Here is a 23,174-nt window from a genome sequence, read left to right on the forward strand (position 1 = left end):
TTAAGCTCAACATAAAAAGTATTATTATACTGTTATATATAATATAATATATACATATGTTATATATGTACTTTACATTTTCTGTAATAAGTATGTAGATGGTGTTGTATATGCTCATTCTGAAGGGGTATGTCTAATTTTTTTTTAATAGGACAGGAAATTTCATTTAATTGATTTATACAAGATATTAAATCTAATGGGTTATGTATTAAAGAATAAAGTCAGACACTAAATATGTTTTATTTGTTTAAACTGTACTGCATGATCACATGTGAATCAATATAAAAAATAACTCTTGGTAGTTATACAAATGTAATGCTAAAATAGGGTAAATAGCACCTAAAATTATCTTTTCCAGTGTCTTAAACCCTGCAGTTTTTGTGAAATAGTTCCCCTACTGGTTGATTAGAGAACTGTTGCAGAAATTCTCTCAGCTCATCCAAACTGTGCTGTACCACCCTGTTGTCCTCTGTGTTTCTCGCTGTGGCAGCACCACTCTGAACGGGCTGGTCATTGTTGTCCACACAGCAGTAAGCATTCCACATGTAGTCTGGGATGTTTACACGCCTCACATTGTTTTTGACAATCCAGTTGTCTGCAGAAGGAATGGCACCAACCAGCACGTAGGTCTTAGAGCACTTTTTCCTGAAAAGGTCAGCGAGCTGAGACTCATGGATCTTCCAGGCATTCTGGTTCAGCTTGGGGTTTTGAGGAACCACATTGGTCAGCGTGAAAGTTGCGTTGCGGCCAGGGTCTGCAAAAGAAAACGGGACTGGTACTGTTTTTTCCTTTTTGTTGAAATCTGCTGTTCTGACACCCTGAAATAACCCAGAGTGCTCAGTGACTTCTATTGTACCTGCATGGTGACCGTTTGGGTTGAGGTGACCACGGTCAAATCCAGAATGTGTGTAGTCCTCATTCAGAGCCTGTCTCTCTCCTTGGTAGACCCCAGGGTGGTCCTTCTCCAACCAGTAGCCATCCTTCATCTCTGCTTGCCAGGATAAGTCTACAAGCTACAAGGCACATCAGATCTTCAACTTTTAACAAGCATTGGGTGTATGTGGGCCAACTGCAAGCACTAGTCATATAATATCAGATTTTCATAATGCACAAGTTTTTAGTGCTTAAAATCTACTGAAAACAAAAAAGCAAAAAATACTGCATTAGTGCATCTTATGTTTGTGATATGTATGAAACACTTTCTGATGATTCTGACCACATCACACATATATGTGAGTTACCAACCTGAGGCTCTACAAACCATCTTTTCTCCCTGCCACCTGCATTACTGGGCTGGAATTGATAGGCAGAGTAGACAGCGATACGATGGTTGGTGTCATACAGTGTGGCAAAGTGGTACCTGAGGAAATATGGTGACTTAGAGATTAGAAGTGTTGTTATGGAAAACAATGTGTGAAATGTATATGCAGAAAATAGTTAGCAGCAATTAAAGAGAATGAAAAACATTGATGAAACTAACTTTGTACTACTGTGTATAATGTAGTACTAATATCTATATTCCACTTTCTACCCATTACAATTTTTCTGATTTGATTTAGAAGAAAATCTTTTTTCTTAAAAAACTAAATAAATTGCCAAACTTTGACTTGTCTGGCAAAACCAGACAGTGAACTACTGTAAAAACTCCTATATTTTCTCAAACCCAAAGTCTGCTGTCAAATGATTCACAAAGCCAGTCAATGCATAACAATTATTAATCATGTAATTTGCATATTTTTGTGTTGAAATAAAATATGCTTATAAATACTAGAAAAAACAGAAAATAAATAATAATAGAAAAGTCTGGGGTTTTGTGAATATAGTTTAATTTTTTGGATTTGTGGCCTCTGTGTGTCATTTAGCATCCAAGTGCACCACCATGCTCAATGTGTTTTGTAGGTGAATATTCTGTTTAGAGGGTAAAAATGTCAAATCAGATCATATAACTGTGTGTAACTAGGTGAAGGTTTGCAAACAGGGTGGTCCATTCAATAAATGAGTTTGGTAGTTGTCAGTGTAGTATCAGCAATAGAGTATGGTGTTTTAGCAAAAAAACCAAAAAAAAAAAACCAATGTAATTACCTGTTAACGAAGCGCTGACAGAGACGGGCAGCACCAGGTGTAGAAGCCCCCCACTCTGGTACTTTCTCTTTATGGAAGTATTTCATACAGTCTGGCACATCCTGCAACAAAGAACAGAGTAACAATGGTTTCTGAGTAAAACCACAGACACAAACAGAAATGTATTGGTTCTTGGAAAAAATTTGATAACTTGATAAACGTTATTAAAAAACTGAAATAAGATCACAAACCTCAAAACGTTCCACAACATCTGCATGAACAGAGAAGAGGAGGAGGGGAAGAGCGCACAATCGCATTAGTAATTGCTGCATTCTGGACAAACCCTCAGGATTTTCAACTTCCCCTTACAGTTTAATAGAATTGAAAAGAAAATAATATGACATGTAAATACATTTGGTGTAGGTAGGGCTTTTATAAAAGCTGAAGCTTTGACGTGTGTCTGTGTTTGTACTGTATGTGTTTCCACTCACCTGCACGTGCATCTGTCTGCCACCACAGTCTGAGCAAAACCAGGTTTGTCTCCGACTTCTTCTTACCTTTCACCTTGTTTGGCCTCTTATTTTATCTGAATTTCTGTTAACACGTGATGTTTGTATGGGAAGAACTACAGTTTGGCTACCGCAACAGGTGTGGACATGGGTGTGGAAGAGCAAGTGTGTAAAAAGTAGGTCAGTGACATGGAAATTGTTGAAATTAGCACTACCAAGGTGTTAGTTCCAAGATAGTAGAATATGAGACATTATGTAAATAAAAATTACTGTTATTTGTTATCAGTATGAAAGTATTTTGTGTCGTGTTAAATGTAATTTTTAATTGATTGTTTCCTTTTTCTGCTACTTTATACTTCTACTCTAACACTTCAGAAGCACATTTTTTTGCACAACATTTGTATGATATCATCAGTTGCTGGTTACAATGTTTTAGTCTACAGCAATTATGGTAATGAACAAATAAACTAAGATTTATTATTGCATAGATTAAGCTATAACTGTATTAGGGAAAACTGTGAGTAAAATTAACCCCACCTGAAAAATTAAAATGTACTAATAGTATAATATTACAATAATTATTGAATAATGCATGTACTCTTAAGCACAATTTGCAAAAAATGCATGTTCTTATAAAAGGGTGTAAAAGATTGAATCCTTTCACCACTCGTTTTACAGCCTGCTGAGGGAGTCATGTTTTGCTTAATACTGTATGAAATCAAACACTTTTCACTGCATAATGCTCTATTTTTAGCTGTTGTCTAATTCCTTGGAAACAAGATCATCATCACAGTTACTATAAGTCATACAGCAACTGAGATGATGGTGAGAACTGACATTTGAGACAAATATATATTTTGGTGTATTGGCTTTATCACTAACTCTGATGGTCATTCCTCTTCTTTAATATCAAGATCACTGCCTGGGCAATTCACATGTGCATTTGGCAGATTTACTCACAACCTTTTACAGCCAACCTTTAGTTAGGTAACACTAAGATAAATGTTCATGTGTTGTTTTTCCCACGATGGCAGCCAAGGTTGTTTGGAAAGCTCACATGTGGACTGCGAACTCTCTGTGGCTTACACTCCCATAATGAACAAGTGGTGAAATGATTTCTCTTTGAACTCATGGAAGTAAAATGTGTAAAGTGTGTGTGTGTGTGTGTGTGTGTGTGTGTTCTTACTCACTGACACTTCAGCATACAGGAGACTTTGATTATGTAAAACACTTCTATGCCAAACACTCGCTGTCTTGTCTCCAAAACGACAGAGTCTTTGGTTGTTTTGATTTCCTTGTGTACAGTATAATGATAAATAATGTGAATTATAGAAAACCACAGATTCCATAAATACAACACAAAAATTACAATGAATTACCATGATTGTAAAACATCAACTCTACATTGGACACATTTTCTTCCATTACATTCTTCTTCAAATCTAATACTTCTGTGTATTTATTTTAAGCTATACTTGGCTCAATAAACAGATGAATCGTTTTTCAAATGCTGTGTTCCAACAAGACATGCATTTTTATTAGACCATTCATTACTTTGATGTTCCCTTATTCTATGTGTCATTTCCCATGCACTATGCTGCAATTTAGCATGTGTTCAAATACTGTACTGAATTATACATTTGACAGTGATGCAACAAATAAAATTGTGGAAAATACTTAAGAATAAGTTTTTATACTTATAGGAAGTGGTTTTGGAATGTAGTCTTTTCATATTTAATGAGAAACAAATTCAATTTTAAGAAAGAACAACTATATTATAAAACATTTAACATTTAACTTGAGTTCTAATTCTGCCAGGTCACAGATTGTCCTATAATGAAAAGTGAATAATGGAAAATGATCTGGGTTTAGTTGTTAGTGAAAGCTGGAGCTGGTTTGGACACTACATTTTGGCTGCTCCTGAAAATCCTAGGCATTAATGAAGTCTAGTATTTAATAGCTATTCCCAGGCATTCCTTTAAATTGTGTAAAAGTAAAAGTACACACTGGAGGTTGAACTATATTCCATTTGAATAAAGCCACAGAGGCTAGTGGATACCAGAAAAACACAAACAACATTAAAGATAAGATAAAGAGATGGAGGCTTTATTTAATCAGCTTTGTATCTTCCCATTACTCCACTGACATTCATTTTTCACATTAACCAATAAGTGTAAAGCTCATAGCACATAACTGCAAGACACTACACAACAGTACACAATGTTATAACTGTGTATTCTCAGTGTAATTATGTTATTATTAAGGGAAATAAATGACTTTTAGTAATTAATGAGCCATACTGTTTGGCTTTGCATGTAATTTCAGATGGAAAGTGTGTAAAGAGAATAAAGACAGAAGCAAGAAGACAAGAGAATAATGAAAATTGTCACTAAGGACACGGGTAATAATGGCACAGAGACCTAATGGTTGGGTTAATGTTAAAGCTGATATTGAAATTGTGTAAACTCAAATAGAAGAATAAATAAACCACATACACTACTCGTAAAAAGTTAGAGATATTCGACTTTGGAAATTAAAAGTGAAATGTATGGAAAATGTAAAAAGTTCATGCTACAATAATATAACATTATGAAAGTAGGGCAATTAAGTAGAAGCATGCTATGGTAATTTCTTCCTCTCAAACAATTTATTAAAAAACAGTGGTGGGTATACCACAACAAAAAATGTCAATGTCAATGTCTTAATAACTTGTCAATTGATAGGTGTCACCTTAGTCTCACGATGTCAAAATGTGAACAGCATAATGAGAGAGGTCTGTTTAAATACAAATTGTCATTGAACCAGAACATTTAGTAGTCGATTCATGGATCAGACATGATCTATGAATCAGTCTGTGATTTTTGCGGTTAATCACCTGTGAACAGTTACTGTATACAATAAGTACTGAAACATTGGACACGTGCATTCAAAAGTTTAGACAAGGTCAAATAAAGTTTACCTGTAAAGGTTGTAGTGCACTTTAGGTGCATTCTGAGATTTCACATTAAAGTTTAATATCCCTTATAACGTTTTGTGAGTAGTGTACACATTTACAATATGTAAATTAATAAGTAGTTAATTTTTAATGTGCATATTTAATTGATTGATTGATGTTGTCCAGATAAAATTTGTATTACTTTTTATTTATAGTATTATAGTATAGTATTTATGTGTCTTTGTGTAAAATACAGATGTTGTTGCTTAAGCCCGCCTCTAGGTTGCAGTGTTGAATTATGATTTCAAGTTCAGCTTTGAAGTCTCTCTTCTTTTGAATGCAGTTTCTGTTGTAGATCATTCAAGCATTCACATAGAAAATATTCATTCTGCAAACTAATGATCCAATCACTGAAAAGTGTTATCAACACTCATAACAAGTAAATTATTGTTTTGTCTCAATCAGCAGCTTCAAAGCTATGAAGCACCTTCAAAGTGCAGATTGTGGCAGAAAATCATTAAAGATGACACTTTGAATCACAAGAGAATGTATTGAACTGCTGCTATGATGGATTTTAGTGGCATCTTTTATGTTTTTGATTTGGCCCAGAAGTTAATTTGAGTGGACTGCATCTTTAATTGACTTGAATAGCACTTTGTCGCCTGAGAAGATCACAGGGAACTGGGTTCCCCAGACACAGATTTAGCCTAATCCTTGCCTCAAAAGCATCTTCAGACTCTGTCTGTCAGTGAGAGGACACTGTATATGTAAGAGGCTAGGAGAAATCACTCTTAAAATTTTAAATGGTACTTATGAGCAATTTTCTGAATTCTTTTTTTTGGCATGAGCCCCTCATGAGTCCAGGAAATCACATTGCTTTAATTGACATTGATTCTAGCCACTTTGATTGATTTGCTAAGTTAAAATGTTAATTAATGAAGCTGATTTTTAATTACCTTTGGGGTCTCTGGTCAAATAAATTTAGTGTAGATAAGATCAAGATTTTGGTGGGTATTGTTTTTGGTGATTGTGTTAACATGGACACAAACAATCAGTAGAAGTTTTTTGTTGTTGTTGTTGTGTTGTTATTCCTAGTAATTTCAGATTGACTTTTTCTATAATTAATTCAATATTTTTAGGATAATTTGGTCCTTAAAAGCCTAATAGCAAGTTTCCAACCAGCCTGGCAGTGGAGGTCTTAGTACAAATCCAAAGAGATTTATTTTTTACTGTGCAAACAGAGATAAACAGTAACTGTTACCTTGGGGTCCACTCTCTAGTTGCTCTGGAACTTTTGATCATGATCTTCCTTATTTGATGAAGTTGTATAGTTGCAAAGATTTGTTAGTTATTTGCCCTTTTAGGCATGAAACTTAGGATTCATAATTTGAACATTAAAATTCTAGGACAAGTGGCCAGTGACTTCATCTGCTATGATCAAAAACACCAGAAGAGCTACTCAATGGCACCAAAGGGAAACATGTTGTCAACTATCTTACCAGGTGGTTGGTTATGTCTCCAGCTCCTCCTGTTCACGTTAACGTGTCATTAGGCAAGTTCTTGAACCTCAAATTAACCCAAAGCCTGAAAAAAATGGCAGCATCACCTTTTATGGCAAGATGCTGAGCCCAGCATAGTTTGGTCCTCAGAAGATGTTTCAAAACAAGGAATGTGCGTGAGTGTGTGCACAACTTGATAAATTGTAAAGCGCTTTGTCTGGTAATGTCTGCCCTTCATGTCTGCATTAGGGGTTAGCGAGTTGAAAAAAATCTGAAAGTTAAACATTTTTACCTAGAAAAAACAATTTAAATATATCAAGGAGACAAATTTGACATTGTTTAAATATCTAACAACCTGTGATGAGACGTGATGAGTAGTCTTTCTGAATTGACTCCAAACATGAGTAATGTGTTTATGGAGGATAATGGATTTTTATAAGATTAGAAAAAAAAGTCTGTGAAACCATAAACAGCGACGGGATCAAATCAACATAAACATTATAAATATGTTCAAGCCTGTTTTTGTATGAAAAGATATCACACAAACACAATTCAAAAATAAAAATAGTAACATTTAGTAACATTAAATAATTGGATTTAGCACTGGTTTTTGATTTTTTTGCCACATCAAGTCACTTACACATCAGTTTATCAAGTGGTATTTGGCAAAACATACGGAGGTGTATAAGACTTATTGAAAGCCATTATTTTGACATTTATAAATACTTGCGGGCGGAGCAGGTTGTAATAGCTTGGTGGAAACACTGAAGTAGTCTTGTACAGTTGGACTGCAGTGCTGCTGAGGAGGCAAAAAGGTGAGACTGCATCTTTCCACACACTTACCTCTTTGTGTTCTCCAAGGACAGATGGCCAGACACACATCCCAGCCTAGAGAGAAGAGGGAAAGAGAGGGATTCAATCACAGACACTGGATGCCCCCCCACACACACCCCACACACCCACTTCCCAGTTTCCCCTTTCTCCACTCCTCCCCCACTTTATCTTTTTTTTTTAATTCTTTTTCATCTTCCTAAGTCGCTTCATTTCAGATGCATTCATACATTTCCAATATCTTTATGTATGAGTCTGTCTCCTTCCTCCTCACCTCCCCTTGTCCCTTCCTTCCCCCCTCCCCCCAATTTCTTCCTCCCTTTTTCTCTCCCATCCTCCCATCCTTATCCCTCCCAATACTTCCCTTCTTCTTTCTTCCTTTCTCCTTCCCTATCTTTCTCCCTCCCTCCCTCCCTCCATCCCATTACTGTAATCCATCACTCTTCCATCAGCCACCATGCAAACAGGCCTCATGGTTCCCATAGCAACCACCTCCGGCCTGGCAGTGCGCAGCCCCACTCTGATTGGCTGGCAGGGTCTAGGCAGTCTCAGTCTGTCTGGGAGATGTGGTAATTGGCTGGGAAGTCGTACACACACATGCACACACAAACACACTACATACACATAGTACAGTATTCACATATTGGCATACAGTATGCACATTCTCACACATGCATACAAACACACATGCATACAAGCACACTTGTGCTAAGTCCGAACCTAAATAAATATACATACACTTACTCTACTAGGTATTGAGTGGAGAAAACACACACACAGACACACACATGCACAGAGCATAAACATCCTCTGAGACATGAAAGGGAGACTGGGGTCAGAGTAATGAAGCTCATAAGAAGATGGGGGCTCTAGGCTGTGTATGTGTGAGTGGGTGCAAGTCTACAATGTGCGTAAAAGTACATGTTTGTGTACATGCATGTCTGAGTATATATGTCTTCGTGTGTGCGTGAGTGTGTGGCACTCCGTTTGTGTGTGGGTTTCTGTATGCACACCATCGCGGGGGTTGGGGGTGGTGTGCAGGATTTTGGATAAGGTTGGAGCTCTGCCAAAGGATGGATGGAGGAATTGGTTTTTTCGGAGCATATTGTTAAAAATACCTATATTCCCCCAAGGAACCAAGTGTGTGCACTAGTTTTTGGTTTTCTGGCTTCTGGAAGGAAGCGAGGAAGGAAAAAATGGAATTGTTGATCAGCTTGACTTCACCCTGCTGCTGTTGCTCAGCCAGGTCTGGCCAGCACAGCAGCTATGATGAATGTCTCATCTCCAGGAATACATCACAAATAGCAAAACTGTACCTGCCCTGAATAGCAAAGTGTATTCTCTTCTGCAGTGTTGTTCAAAACCAATTGTGGACAATGGGGCTCTTTTGTCCCCAATTCCCACTTTTTCAAGCCACTTACAGAAGCAAAACAATGCTGTCCCCTAATCTTAGACAATTTGCTCGTTTTTGAAACAAGTTAAATGGTAAAAAAAAAAAAACTGAATTTTAAAATAGATATTTTTAGAGTGCTTTGGAAAATGAAAGATTCTGATGAATGTGTTTAAGCTGCAGAGTGTATTTAAATTGGAAATGATAATTAGTTATTCTGGGTTTAAAAGAAGACTTTGAACAGACTTTGCTTTGATAGATTTGAAAAGAGGAAAAAGTGGTTGGTCTCATCTCTCAGCATATTAGTGTAACTGCATGTGAGGGAAGAATTGTGTGGGCTAGAAATTCCTCCCCACCTGAGAAAAAAAAATGTGTTAAACTGAATGGTAAGCTGTCCTAGTTGGCAACAATACAGACAACCAGACGAGCAGACAGGCAGACTGACTACTGTCCAAAAAATGCACAAATATTCAGTGATTTATACTGCAGCAACTAGAGCAAATAAATGCACACATACACACAATGACAACATAAAGGTAGAGGTCATTTTTCAATTTCATCTTTTTAATGGAAAAAATGAGTCGAGGGAAGAGAGAAAAAAAAAGGATAAATTGAGAAAGCTGGATGAATTCACAGAGAATGACTGACAGCAGTGATGACAGCAATGCGGTCACAGTCCACATTTCAAAGCATTTCCAGGTAGGTGTGGGGTGTCGGGGGGGTAGAAATGTCAAAGAATATTTTGTTTTTCTCTCAAGGTAAAAAATACAAATTAAAAATTCATCTTTATCCAGTGTTGTTTCCAACAGACAGTCACATTGAAAAAAAACTTGTAAGATTAGAAACAAAAGTGCACCCGCACTCACACACGCACACATACTTACAATTAGTTTCAAATTTTTGGAAAATGAAAAAAAGTGCAAGCAAGATCACAGAACAATTTACAATAGAGGCCAAGAATGGCCTAAAGTCTTAACCCTCTGACTAAGCCAGTCTAAAATGGAGAGAGATGGGGGTAATGGCATCAACTTTTGAGGCCTGGAGATTCCCGGTGCAGCTTTGCTTTACCACCATCATCACCATCACCACGGTTTTCTATTTGTTCAAAGGGAAGGTTGAATCTTAATATAATAATCACATGGATACCCACGTTTCCAAAACCCAAACATGGCTTCCCCACCCTCCCCAGATAGTACAATCAAAATTAGTTTGACTCCACCATGCTTCTCTTATTAGGAGCCAGGAAAGCTCCCAATAACAAGGCTTTTCAGTCACTATCATGATCATCATCCTCATCATTAATCTCTATCCACATAAACATTATTTTCAATCTAACAGTCATCACCATTTCATCATCAAACACATTTTAAATCTTGTTGTTAGCTCTGATTGGTTGAGGGAAATAAACAGTTTTACATGAATACAACTGGTTTTGTTGGAAAATGTAACACAGATGTTACACACTGAAATAAGAATACTTCTTATTGTAAGTGCCTTGTGTAAAATGTGTGCACTCAAGTACACCTTTGTTGTAATCCGTACTCAACAATACAATCCTCTAGCAATGCTGTGCCATGCATGTGGTTCCACTGAGAAGAAAATGTTTGCAGAATAATAATAATTCACTGTTTTGGTTCAGTTTGCTTTTCTCTGACCTTCCAGTATTCATAAGTGGTTAAACACACACATACAGTATGCAGACACACACACACACACACAAAGGCATAAACACACTTGGAGAGCAAATGCAGCCACACTGTGCAAAATGTGAAAAAACACAGATTACAAAAACAAACAAGGAAAGAAACAGGAAATTAACGAAAATGAAATGTTATTTCTCATCGTTTTTTAAGAAAATGAACACAGATGATATCAAAATTTAAATTCAGAAACATTTCAGGTATCATTCATGCATCAGTGGAGTTACATTAAATTGAGGGATAGCACAGTATTTGCACCTAATGTCTTTCAATATCAGATGGCAAACACAATTACTGTTCAGGTACATTTTCACAAGCCATCTGATCTTGTGAGTTTCCTTTTAGAGACATGATGCAGCATTAAAATGAATTGGTTATTCAAATCAAAACCAACTACTTCTGACCGGATTCATACTTAATCTGTACACAAGCATATGAAACACTGTATGAAATGGCAATTTGTTGCTCTTAATTCATTTTCCTATTTACAACTAGTGTGTCCAAGCTTAAAGCCCACAGATCATTTTATGGACGCTTTGTAAATCAGCACTTGCACTTCAGTGCAAGCTCAGAAAAATACATGATGGGTGGTTGTTTGGATTTAATACCTTTAAGAAAAACTTGACCTTATGATAACAGCATGGTCTTCAAGTGCTGATTGAAAATACTGGCTTCTAGAGGTTGGCAGGTAGCAGACTTTTTTTAAACAAGATCTTCTATTGTTTCACTTTCAAAAAACAGGTGGCCTCATGTTTTGCAGGACACTTTACACAGATAAGAAGTATTCACTCAATTTGCAGAGAAACAGCTCTGGAAATCTAGCAATGTAATCATTCTCAGGTTATTTCCACTACAGAAACTTCATAACCCAGTTTGTACTCACTGTCCTGGGTTTTACTTCTGTTTCCACTGTACTGTTCCTGGTTTGCAAACAGTTGCATCTTGACAGCATTAGGGTGATGGTACAGCATCAAAGTCCCAGCTACTTGCAGGGTGATGGGGTGGTCTGTGATTAGTCAAGTATGACAACTCGACAACAACAGGATACATTTATACAGTTGTTCCACCTATTAGGCCATGAACATCCAGCCCTGCACAGGCAAATGTCTCTGTCCTACAGTACATGTTCTCAAAAGGTTTGGGTTATGGGAAGCTCCAGGTTACAAGTCATTAAGTGTCAGCAGTGGAAAAGCACATATGTACTTTAGCACCAGTGATTTGTGATATTACTAGTGTTTTAGTTTTTTTAGTACCTTTGCCAAGCAACATTACCATAACTGGTTAGATCATATAAGTAAAAAGTGCAGAAGTGGATTAAGTTACAGGAGCAGCTCTTATCACCCTTGTTACAACTGCCATGTTATTGTGTTGTGCCAATATTTATCCAAGATTAACTCTCCTAAATGTTGTAAAATCTGAGATTGCATGTTAGAAAAGTACTCATACAGGTAGTATGTGCTAGAAATGATTTTCATACAGATGGTATGTAGTCACATTTTTTAATGGCAATAAATTTAGCAATTACTTATGTAGACTCAAAACTGAGAAATAGTTTGAAGATTTGGGAAAGAGGGAGAGATAAGAATACTGATACCACATTCACATTTTTCTGTGTGAAACTATTCCTTTAACGATTCCCTTGTCCTAATTTACATTTTCGTTGCCAGTTCTTGAGTTTTGCGAAACAGTCACTTTGTCCGACCTCTGTCAGGATGCCTGAAAAAATGCTGACTCTCCCTACATTCGCATAGCCTTCCCTCTACTGAACAACTCTCTAGCTGGCTACAGTTACTGTAGAGCTCCAATAAACTCACACAGACACACAGACACACACAGATTTTAAAACACACAGTTTGGCCAAAACAGTTCATATCACAAACACATTATTGCGAATTAAGTGTGCTTTCTTTTCAATTTCAATTAAAAGTCTGTAAAAACAACTGAAATAACAACATGCAAATGAAAAATAAAAAAGGAATCATAAAAAAGACATTTTTAGGCCTCAGCATGGGCCAACCAAAGCTCTGCATTGTCCACACGTCCATCCTACATTCTTAACACACAGATCTTACACACCAAGCACCAGGAGCGTTTCAGTCCCGCATTGGCTTCACAGTCAGTGTGAAGAGCAAATAAAGGTCAGGTAAAGGATTTGGGTGAGAGATGCTAAGCCTACACTGTCATTTTTAAATACATTGTTTGATCAGCGATAGCTGATTAGAGAAAAATCCATCTCTCCTCTCATCCGAGGATGACATTCAAAACTAAAACCTTCAGTGTCAGTCCCAAAATGCATTATTAATTTGTAGAAACCCCATGCAAGGAGAGAGGACAGGGTGAGGTCGAAGATGGTTAGAGCTCCTGACCAGGTACTCATTGTTTGCCACTGAGTGGAAATCTGAAAAGTGTGTAGATTGAGAATCAGTCTGAATTCTGTACAATTCATGCCCCCATTTGAATCTGCCCAGGACAGCAGCCCAGCAGACAAACAATGGAGCAAAGTTCAGTGTCTCAGCTCCACACAGTAACGCACAGAAAGAGTAAATGAAATTTGGTTCAGTGTATATTTCACAGTTGGCTAACACTGAAACATCCTGCTCCATGGTTATCCAGGGTCTCCAATCCCTGTCCTCGGGCCTAACACCTATCCATCTTATTAATTCTCATTCACTACTTGACTCAGTTGCAGCTGAAGATCATGAGGGCTCTTCTGAGGACCCTTAAGAGGGTTCCTGTGGAGTAGTATGCCTCTGAAGTGCCCTTGGCAGGCTGGAGTGTGTGTCTCGCTAGCAAACTTATTGCCAGCTGATGAATTCCTCTGCTGAGACAGAGCAAGATAGTGGTGGTGGTGGTGGTGGTGGTGGGGGGGGGGGGTTAGGTCAAGCACAACAGGGAGAATGAGTGGCACAAAAGGACGGAGGTTGTCTCGCCACTGGAGAGACATTCAAGAATGGGTGTGGAGCTACGAGGGTCTGTATGCTCAGTCGTGTCAAAGGTCATGGGGACGGATTCTAATGGAAGTGGCGGCAAGTAGATCAGATAAAGAACTAGGGGACACTGAGGCACAGAGAGGGGTGAGAGAGAGGTGGTCTTGGCGAGGATGACCAGCCGAGAGGATGAGGCGCAGCTCCACAGATTAAGTGAGGGTGATGTAGGCGGAGGCCTTCTCCTTCAGTTGTCTCAGACACAGATGGCAGCTCCAGCTTCCTGCACAACACACACACAGCACATCACAGATCAGAAGTTCAATCACTGCCTTGTGGATTAATCCTTTATTTCAGACAGAGCATTAAGTAACACTGTAAATTAAAGTTCCATGTTGAAACATCACATGCTGTGTCTGTGGTGTTTGGATTTTGACGTAGGATTTGTGCCATAAATTCAACATCTACTTGAGACTGATGTTTACCATCCTTGTGAGATCTGAGACGGGGCTCTTTGTGAGTGCAAACCTAAAATAACTGACTACTGCTGAAAAATGTTTCTTGTAAATCAAACGTGTTGCATGTGTGGGCAGAGCATGACACCGTTAGTGAGTGTTGAACACAAGTGGCACTGCAACTGTATGTTCAGCCAAGTGACACTTTTGCCATGGAAACAGATTATCTTTTCTACTACTTATTTCCATGACAACGCCATCAAACATCCCAAGGCAGCCATCTTATGTGCGGTAGGAAAATGGGAAGTTTGATTTAAATAGATGTACCTGCTCCATTTTGGACAAGACTCTTTCAGCCCAATGAATTCAGATTAAGATGCTCCCCCAAAAAAGAAATAAGGATTTTTGATGGTAAATCCGCACAGTGCTAGTTTCATTTGACTTTTCTCACTTGCCAAAGTTAGGTTTCACTGTCCTTTGTCTACATTACAGTGCAGTCTTTTTTTTAATTTATCAGCAACTGCATATTATACAGCTTGTTGTCCTCTTGTTGTTATAGTAGTATACATACCCTCTGGTGGTTCAGACATTGGGGGGCTCAGACAGTACATGTGGTAGCCTCTGTCACAATCATCACAGAACAACAGCTGGTCCTAGAACAGAATACAAAACTCACATAAACAGATGTGATTACATAGTTATATAAATATAAATGTTTGTACTGTTTTATTTCACTTTATTGTATCATAATATAAAATAAATATATAAATATAATATATATAATATAAATATAATATAGTGTAAATATAACACTTTCTTGCTTGAAATTTAAAGTGCTTATTCCTATCAATATCTATTCATTTATAGGTTCTAAATATGCCATGTGGTTAGAAATCTTCATTGGTCTAGACTGATCAAACCTTCTTGAACCTGGTAAAATGTATTTTTCCAGGTTCAATAAAAACTCTTTGAATGTATATGTGTGTGTGTGGGTGGGTGAATGTGCATGCAGCCACATGTGTTAACACTAGGTAATATGTAGTCTGAAGTGAGAACCTACGTCGTTCTCAGAGGTGCCACACAGGCTGCAGGACTTGCACTCGATGCACTGCCAGCGATAAGTCCTCACCGCAGCCGTCATGTTCACTGTGAACTGCAGACAGGATGGGTGGCCTGGGTGTGCACACGCGCACACACACACACACACACACACACACACACAAGCACACACACACGCACAAACATACACGCAAGCACACAGCCATACAACATTTTTCACCATGGCTTTCTCTTTTTTAAGGACAATCATCTATCATCCATTTATTGCAACTATCTATCACGTTGTATGCTTCATATGAAGTGATTTATTTATACTAAAATGGGAATTTAATGATGGTGTTTTGCAGATGTAAACATTATATCACTTAATATAGCTGAAAGTTGGATTGGAAAGCATTTTTTGCATTTCCAATAAAATGTGAAATGGGAAAAACAATATCGTATATATTACAGCAAAGGTGAAGAAAGCCTTCTTATGAAATATTATAAATAATTGGCTTTTGTTTTTAAAAACTGAAAAATGTTGGGATGTCAGTAAATGTAATCAATTCTAAAACAACACTTTTTGCAAATCTAAGAGGTTCTACTCTACTGCATTTTCGTTTCCATTAAAGTCTCTCTGGCTTCTTACGCTGTTATTTTAGAATTTCCTAAAACTTGTTTTTACATGATCACAATAATGGGAATGTGATGTCATCCTCATTTCCTGACCTTCATTTGTCTTGTATATGAGTGGTTATAAAGAAGGGACCATACCAATGTTTTGCAAGCTTTAGCCCATTCACTACAAATCACATACATTTTTTTTTTGTTCTCTTTTTTATTTTCACATGAAAAGAAACATGTGGGGAATATATATATATATATATATATATATATATATATATATATATATATATATATATATATATATATATATATATATATATATATATATATATATATATATATATATATATATATATATATATATAGTACATGCGATCAAGTAAGTAAGTACACAAATTCTGTACCAAATACACTGCAATATCTGCATGTATACATTTAACCAGAATTTACAAAAAAAATACAACAATAAAAAAAAAAACATTCTTACATCTATTCCAATAAACTCAACCAAAATATATACATGCTAAGGGGAAATAATTATTTCACAAACTCAATGAAGCTACTTGTAACACATTGGGTACTATCTCAAAAGAGGAAATAGACAATGGTTTAAAATATTACAATTATAAAGTCGTTTGCTGTGCAAAGGGTGCAGCACAAAATATCCTAAACAATTTTGTGTCTTTTTGCCAGACAAGGTCACACCAAGATTACAATGGATCAGTGGTTTGAATCCATTAATATTTTAATGTCAAGAAATGTCTCTGTTGGACATGACCACAATAAACCACAATAGGCTCCAGAGTTCATTGTTGGCTTTAAAAATCTTATTCCTATCATATTGTGTTCTGCAGACATCATCCTATGTATTGCATATAGTGGGAGCTGTACATGCTGATTGTTAAATATTTAAATCGTATTTTATGTGATTACTCAATGTATCTGATACAGTAACCTTAACATTATACAAAAGCTTATAAAATATTAAAAACAACAACAGATAAACAGCTATGTTTATACTGTTTTCACTTTTAAGAAACTGATTATAATGTATACAATACACCTGTATATAGTACACTTCTTATTGGAAGTTGATGCTTGCAAAATAGGGTTTTAAGGTGAATTTAAATTCCTGCCACATTCAAACCTCGTAGCAAGCAGTAGCATGAGGAATGAAAATTATGCTTGCAGAAAAGACTTTTTCCAAAGCATATCATATTGTTTAAGAAGATTTGATTTTTCCTGTGTTTCAAGCAATGGATTGTTTCTATTCTGGAAAATGAGCTTGCACAGAATAGCTTAGGAAAGACAATGTGTCATGTATGGATTTATTTACTATATAATGTTATTGATGAATGCGGCAAAGGCTTTTCAAATAAATCTGCACTTACAGGTACTACAGAAACATAACTTACACAAATAAAAGCAGGCATTCGTGTCTTTTTTTTAACAGTGGCCTTTAAGAACAATAACTTGCAAAACTGACACCTCTAATTGTCAATTAAAACAAATACTCATGCTAGAGATAACTTAAATGCTAAAAGTCACATACATAATGAAGTGATTCTAACTTGTTAGTTGAAGATTCAAGTTAAACTCTTCAACAAATGTAAGCAAGTCCAGCTGCCACTGAACAGCACCTTTGGAATAACCATCACTTCTTATGTCATCTAGTTGTTTCTTTCTACTGTGACATGTTCTGTGCTGATTTTGGTATTTGCAATTTTCTGTGGATGACCTTTAATAGTATTTATGTTTTCATTTTATTTACAGTATGTTGTCCTTCAGGGCCACCACAGTTTAAAAAATGCTACCATGGCTCTGGTCAATTGCAAGACTCTGCAAACTGGTTTTAAATATTTTATAAATGGAAACCAATGGCTACCTTAAAGGTTGGTAAAAATTCCTCAGAAATGCAAAACATTACAGAAAATTGCTCTAAATACATTTACATATATTTTACATGATTCGTAATAGATGGGCTAAAACAACAACAACAAAAAAACACTGGTATGGTCCATCCATTTTAAGTAATACAGGAAGCAAAACTTGAATGTATTAATGTAGCAAAGATGAAATATAAAAAATAAAATATTTCACAACTGTGCATTAACATAGGACCGCCTTCCTCCTGCCATTCATCCCCTTCAGCGGTGCCCTACCTGAGCGTCCACAATCAGCACAGGAGATAAGGTCTTCAGGACATCCAGTCTTCTTTGAGCCTCCAAGGCAGAAGTCGCAGTAGCCATTGGCAATCACTGAACCATCCGGTGCTTTCTTGGCTGGAAGAACAAAAACAAAAGAGAAGTGGGTAAGAAATAAAAGGGGGATTCCAGCTTTTTCTCACCTGTGCTCCTAGATCGAGGAGGATAAGAAGTGTAAACTCATAAGTCAGTGTTATGAAATGTTGCTTTAGAGTGAAGGAGATGTATCAGTCTTGAAACAGCAAGACAGATTAGAAAGGGAAAGACTTTTTATAAAGACTATAACAGTTCCAACATATCAAAAGAGTGTCCATCACCAAGGTGTGCTGAGAGAGACAAAACATTGCTGAGAGCATGTTTTAGTAAGAGAAAGTGATTAGAGGTAAAATGTTAAGATGTTAGACAAAGAAGAAGAAAGGAGATGTGTAAATAAGTCCCTGTTGCCAGACTGTGCACCACCCCAGCTGGGCACCACGCTCTGTCTATCTCTCTCTCTTTTTCCATCTGTTTACTTTGTTGAAAACAAGCACCGGTGCAGACCTGCGCTGAAAACTGGGACTCACCAAACCCCTGCTCACCCAGGAAGTGAGGGGGTGGGGGAAAGACAGGGAAGCAAAGAGGGACATGTCCCCTGAGAGCTCCTGCGGCCTGTGTGGAGGGAGAGGAAGAAGAAGAGGAAATCAAGAAAGACAGAATAAGTGTGTGTGTGTGTGTGTGTGTGTGTGTGTGTGTGTGTGTGTGTGTGTGTGTGTGTGTGTGTGTGTGTGTGTGTTGTGTGCGTGTGTGTGCGTGTGTGTGTGTGTGTGCGTGTGTGGCTGCCGGGACAGACCTGCTGTCACGCTGAGCGCAGAGAGGCAAGTGCTCCATGTGAAGCCGTTTCATAATAATTATTAACAAGAGAGAAATTCCCCCTGCCTGCCTGAGTGCTGCGTATATATGTGTGTATGTGTGTTCGTTTCATATCTACCCCTACTATTCGTCTGTCTGTCTGACTGTCTGCATGTCGTACTGCTGTTGATTGCATAATCACTTTAATGGAAGCAATCACATAACCACTGCAGACTATTTTGTACGTGTACTTTCTTCCCTAAGATATAATCCACTGGACGGATCCTTCACAATGACTCACCAGGCAGGACAGAGCAACAGTGCATACAATAGAGTGGTTTGCACAAGTACACACACACATACTGTAAATACGCCACATAGTTAGCCACTCAACAAGCAGAAAGACAATAGATAAGCACCCACTCAGGCACGCAGACAGACAGTGCTGTAGGTGATATGGAGAGACTAAGAGAGGTCATTAATCCATCCATTTCATGGTAGTGTCTTGTTTGGCTTTAAGGGTGTGTGGGGTGTGTGTGTGATGATGGAAAAAAGCATGAGGAGAGAGAGAGAGAGAGAGATTGGGTTTCTACTCCGCAGGGTCTGGCTTTAATCCTCTGAGAAATAAAATAATAATAACAAAAAAACTCTCTGATCAGGATGAGAGACAGACCGACAGACAGAGAACACAGGAGGGGAGGGAAATGATAAGCTGTACCTGCTGCTGCAGAATTCAACAGGGTTGAAATAAGAAAAAAGAAACATATGAAAGAGGCTGTCATTTTTACTGTGAGAATTGCATAGAATGTCACTTCTGGGATGTTGACATGTAGTGCAGTGATGAGTAAGAAAGTGGGAAAACTAATGTAGTAGATGCACTGTAGCTGGGGAGCACCCATCAACAGAATATTCAGTGCTTCAGGTTTACTGCATGTCAGACTGAAAGGCGGATTGACTGAGCTGCCGTGACGGCTACAAACAAACACTGTTTAGTACCTACAATTTAGAATTTTGTATTTCTACTCTTAATAAAGTCTTTTGCAAGTGATGAAATAGATTCTTCAAAAGCAAATCAGCCTATATAGCAGTGATTCATTGAAAAAGTGATTTCAAATATATCAAATGAATCTAACACTCTCCACAATAATTTCATGCATACTAAAAGTTTACAGACATTCTAATGCTCCATGAGGCTGTGCAAAAGAAATCGTTTAGCAGGGATTATGTACGGTGGCCCTGAGAGCTCAACACACTGCAACTTTTAAAAAGGATGTAGGTAAACAAGCACATTAAGGAAACCAAATTCACAACACAGATGGAGCATTTATAAAAAGAGAAAAACACAGTTAAAGTCATTGGAAAAAAAACAAAACATAATGAATATTGTAATTAGCACTAATAGTTATTTGTCATAAAATAAAATATTGGACAAATACAATTTTTAATGTGATGGTAATTAAAATAAATAGAGTTTTGCGATATATCATGACAAACTATTAAACACAAACTGATGGAGCAGTACCACTTACAGTCAACACTTCACGCTCCATATGGGAGAGAACAGAATACAATAGACCAGAGTAATACTGCATGAGCATACTACAGTAGCTACATAAGTGTATTTACTTTTAAGAAACGAACAGAGCCAGATGTTTACTGAGTCTAGCAGAAGGATGTATAAAGCTGTAGAGACATATGTGGCGTGCAGGCCCTGGAGCCAATGCAAACACGTTTTTGTCTTCTTGTTCTGGTCAAATAAATTGCTTTTATCTTGGCTGCTTTTATTTGGACTCACTATTGCTGACTGGGGCCCCCAATCCCTGGTGGAATAAAGTAGACAGGCACACATGTGGATAGACACACACACAAATAAAACACGTTTATGTTGCGTTTTATTTGTGTCTGTGTGCTACAGCATGTGTGTGTGCACGTGCATCCCTGCCTTTGTATTTGTGCTTGTGTACATGTGCTTATGTGTGTGTGTGGGTGCATGGAGGCCCCAGAGAGTGAATCAGCAGGTCCTGATACATGTGAGTGAGTCGAGGCTGCCTGCTGGCCTGCCTGCATGGAGAGAAAAAAACTCCATCAATGATTAAATGCCTGCGGCCATGTTTCAGAAGCCGCCTGCAACCACAGACACGCCATCGCCAGCAAAGGGAGGGTGGCAGAGATGAGGACTGAGATGAGAATAAAGAGAAGTGAGTTAATGAGGAAAAATAAAAGAGATATATTCTAGAATGTGAAAAGAATGAGAAGCCAATGAAGGAAGAACGATGGCAAACGTCAGGTGGTTATTTTTGCTTCTTCCTCATTGTTAACTTTACCTCTCCCTGTCTCCAAATCTTTACCTGCTTCAGCCACCCTCCTCCTATTGTTTGCTCTTATTTTTCTTACCTCCACATCTCCCTCCTTTACCTGACCCTCTCCCTCCCTCCCTCCCTCCCTCCCTCCCTCCCTCCCCTCTTCTCCTCGTCCAATTACTAGCAGTAGTATGAGCAGAACCGCACACTTCACAGCTTTCAAGTGCTGGAGAGAGATCCTCCTGGGAATTAACCAGCAAGAGATGAATCCTCAAATGCTCCTCACCCCATCTCCTCCACCCCCCAACACCTTACCCTTACCATCCGTTCTCCTTCTATGCTTAATATTTCTCTCTCCCCTTTTCTCATTTTCTCTCCTTTCCTTCCCCTATGGTGCTCCTTCATTACTTTGCTCTCTGAGACGCTGCTATTCCTTAATACTTCTATTTTTTGGGGGGGTTAGTATTTTTTATTTTATAAATGTATTATTAAAATTATTAATACATCACAAAAACAACCACAAAGATGCAACATGTTTTTTCTAATCAAATTAAGCTGTATATTTTTTGTGTTGGAGAAATGACCGCAGAGCAGAGGAGAATCAAGACAATCCTCAATTTTCTATCTTTTTGTTTTCATTTTTTACATCTCATTTAGATCCTCTGTTCTTATTGCAGATTTTAATATATCTTTTAACATTTTATTATTAGATCTAAAAGCTAAATAACTTGTTTGTAACAAACTTTTCAAAAAACAATCCTGTTCTTCTTTAACTACATATTTTAGAAATAATTCAAATAAATGGTTAGCTTTAAAAAGAAAACAATATTTTCAACCCATAAAGAAACACCTGTTCCTTCAATATTCAATTTTTTTTTAAGTTAGAAAATGGCACTGATCTGGATAAGAACATTTCTTATAGTTTTTTGAGAAAAATGAGAAAATAACAGCTTTGTGAGAAATTACAGGACCCAAATATTTAAAGGTTTTTCATGTATGTATTTTTTATTTTCTTCCAGGATCGCTTCTCCAAGATCCCCATTTCCTCTTTTCTTCCATCCCATTTTTCTGTCTCCATCCCAGATTCTGACCTGGAACCATTACCACAGTTGGACTCTGGCTGGTCGATAATCTCATCCTCTGGCTGGCCAGAGTGGAAGTCTCATTAACTTAGCGCCTTCATCTGAAGGGAATTACTGCTGCTTCTACATACACGCACATACATGCACACACAGATTTACCTGTTGACTTTTCTCACTTTCTATTCCACCCACATTTTTAATTCTTTCATCATTCTATTTTTCATCTCTCTGCCTGCTTCTTGATTTGTTGCATATTAAAAGCATATTTAACATTTTGCATGACATTTACTTGAACTGATTGAAGTGGTTTAATGCACTTCTTCTAACCTCTATTCTATTCTATTCTGTTCTGTAGTGTGAATACAAGTAAGCTGAGCCTTTTACTGGTTGCCATGGTTACTAAAGTCACAAAAATACAAAACTTGGTTAATCAAGGCTGAAGTTTAGATGTGAATTAACAAGAAATAGCTGAGCATGAATGTTTTCACAATTATCAAAAAAACCCAGCAAACACTACTGCAGGTGTAATTGGGAGGAAGGGGTGAGGATGAGGAGTAAAAGGAGGAGGCAAGGAAGGATTTCTAGAAGTGGGGAAAGAGAAAAAAAAACTAAAAGAGAGAGAATTTGAGGAGGAGGAGGAGGAAGATGGGGAGGCACAAAGGGTAGAGAAGGAAGGGAGGCAAAAAAAAGTGGCTTCCGTTGTATCGGAGCAGTGGTGTGTGAAAACACACACTCTGCACTACTGTCGCCTCGCTGCTTAATGAGAAGAGCCTCTCAGGAGTAGCACA

The 23,174-nt window shown here is 37.6% G+C and overlaps 2 protein-coding genes across 4 annotated transcripts in view; both read right to left on the reverse strand.

Moving 5' to 3' along the window:
- Positions 1–221: 221 nt before the first annotated feature.
- Positions 222–2,698, reverse strand: si:dkey-243k1.3 (endonuclease domain-containing 1 protein-like). 3 transcript variants are annotated; one of them, XM_067508804.1, is made up of 6 exons: positions 2,553–2,698; positions 2,313–2,425; positions 2,083–2,183; positions 1,246–1,360; positions 857–1,013; positions 222–754 (listed from the first exon to the last, which is right to left on the reverse strand). In XM_067508804.1, exons 2-6 carry the CDS (start codon positions 2,391–2,393, stop codon positions 363–365), a joined length of 846 nt encoding a protein of 281 aa, XP_067364905.1. In that variant the 5' UTR covers positions 2,394–2,425; positions 2,553–2,698; the 3' UTR covers positions 222–362. The 3 variants fall into 3 exon arrangements, with proteins under 3 accessions (XP_067364905.1, XP_067364908.1, XP_067364907.1); XM_067508807.1 differs by having other exon boundaries at positions 2,313–2,332; positions 2,553–2,645; XM_067508806.1 differs by having other exon boundaries at positions 2,313–2,429; positions 2,553–2,614.
- A 7,072-nt stretch (positions 2,699–9,770) lies between these two features.
- dpf1 (double PHD fingers 1) overlaps positions 9,771–23,174 on the reverse strand; it is a 39,175-nt gene continuing 25,771 nt past the window's right edge. The window contains exons 9-12 of the mRNA XM_067508377.1: positions 18,135–18,254; positions 15,365–15,477; positions 14,876–14,957; positions 9,771–14,132 (exon numbers count right to left, since the gene is read on the reverse strand). Coding sequence (XP_067364478.1) covers positions 14,062–14,132; positions 14,876–14,957; positions 15,365–15,477; positions 18,135–18,254 — 386 coding nt within the window. The 3' untranslated portion in view covers positions 9,771–14,061. The remainder of the gene's footprint in view (positions 14,133–14,875; positions 14,958–15,364; positions 15,478–18,134; positions 18,255–23,174) is intronic.

The sequence above is a fragment of the Channa argus genome, chromosome 6 (assembly GCF_033026475.1).
Source record: "Channa argus isolate prfri chromosome 6, Channa argus male v1.0, whole genome shotgun sequence".
Lineage (NCBI taxonomy): Eukaryota > Metazoa > Chordata > Actinopteri > Anabantiformes > Channidae > Channa > Channa argus.

Excerpts from the sequence above, each read along its gene's own strand:
- si:dkey-243k1.3 (XM_067508804.1), bottom strand. The coding sequence starts at position 2,393 with ATGCAGCAATTACTAATGCGATTGTGCGCTCTTCCCCTCCTCCTCTTC. Across the intron at positions 2,184-2,312 it reads ATGTTGTGGAACGTTTTGAG|GATGTGCCAGACTGTATGAA; the intron begins GTTTGTGATCTT and ends TCTTTGTTGCAG. Across the intron at positions 755-856 it reads CCCAAACGGTCACCATGCAG|ACCCTGGCCGCAACGCAACT; the intron begins GTACAATAGAAG and ends TTTCTTTTGCAG.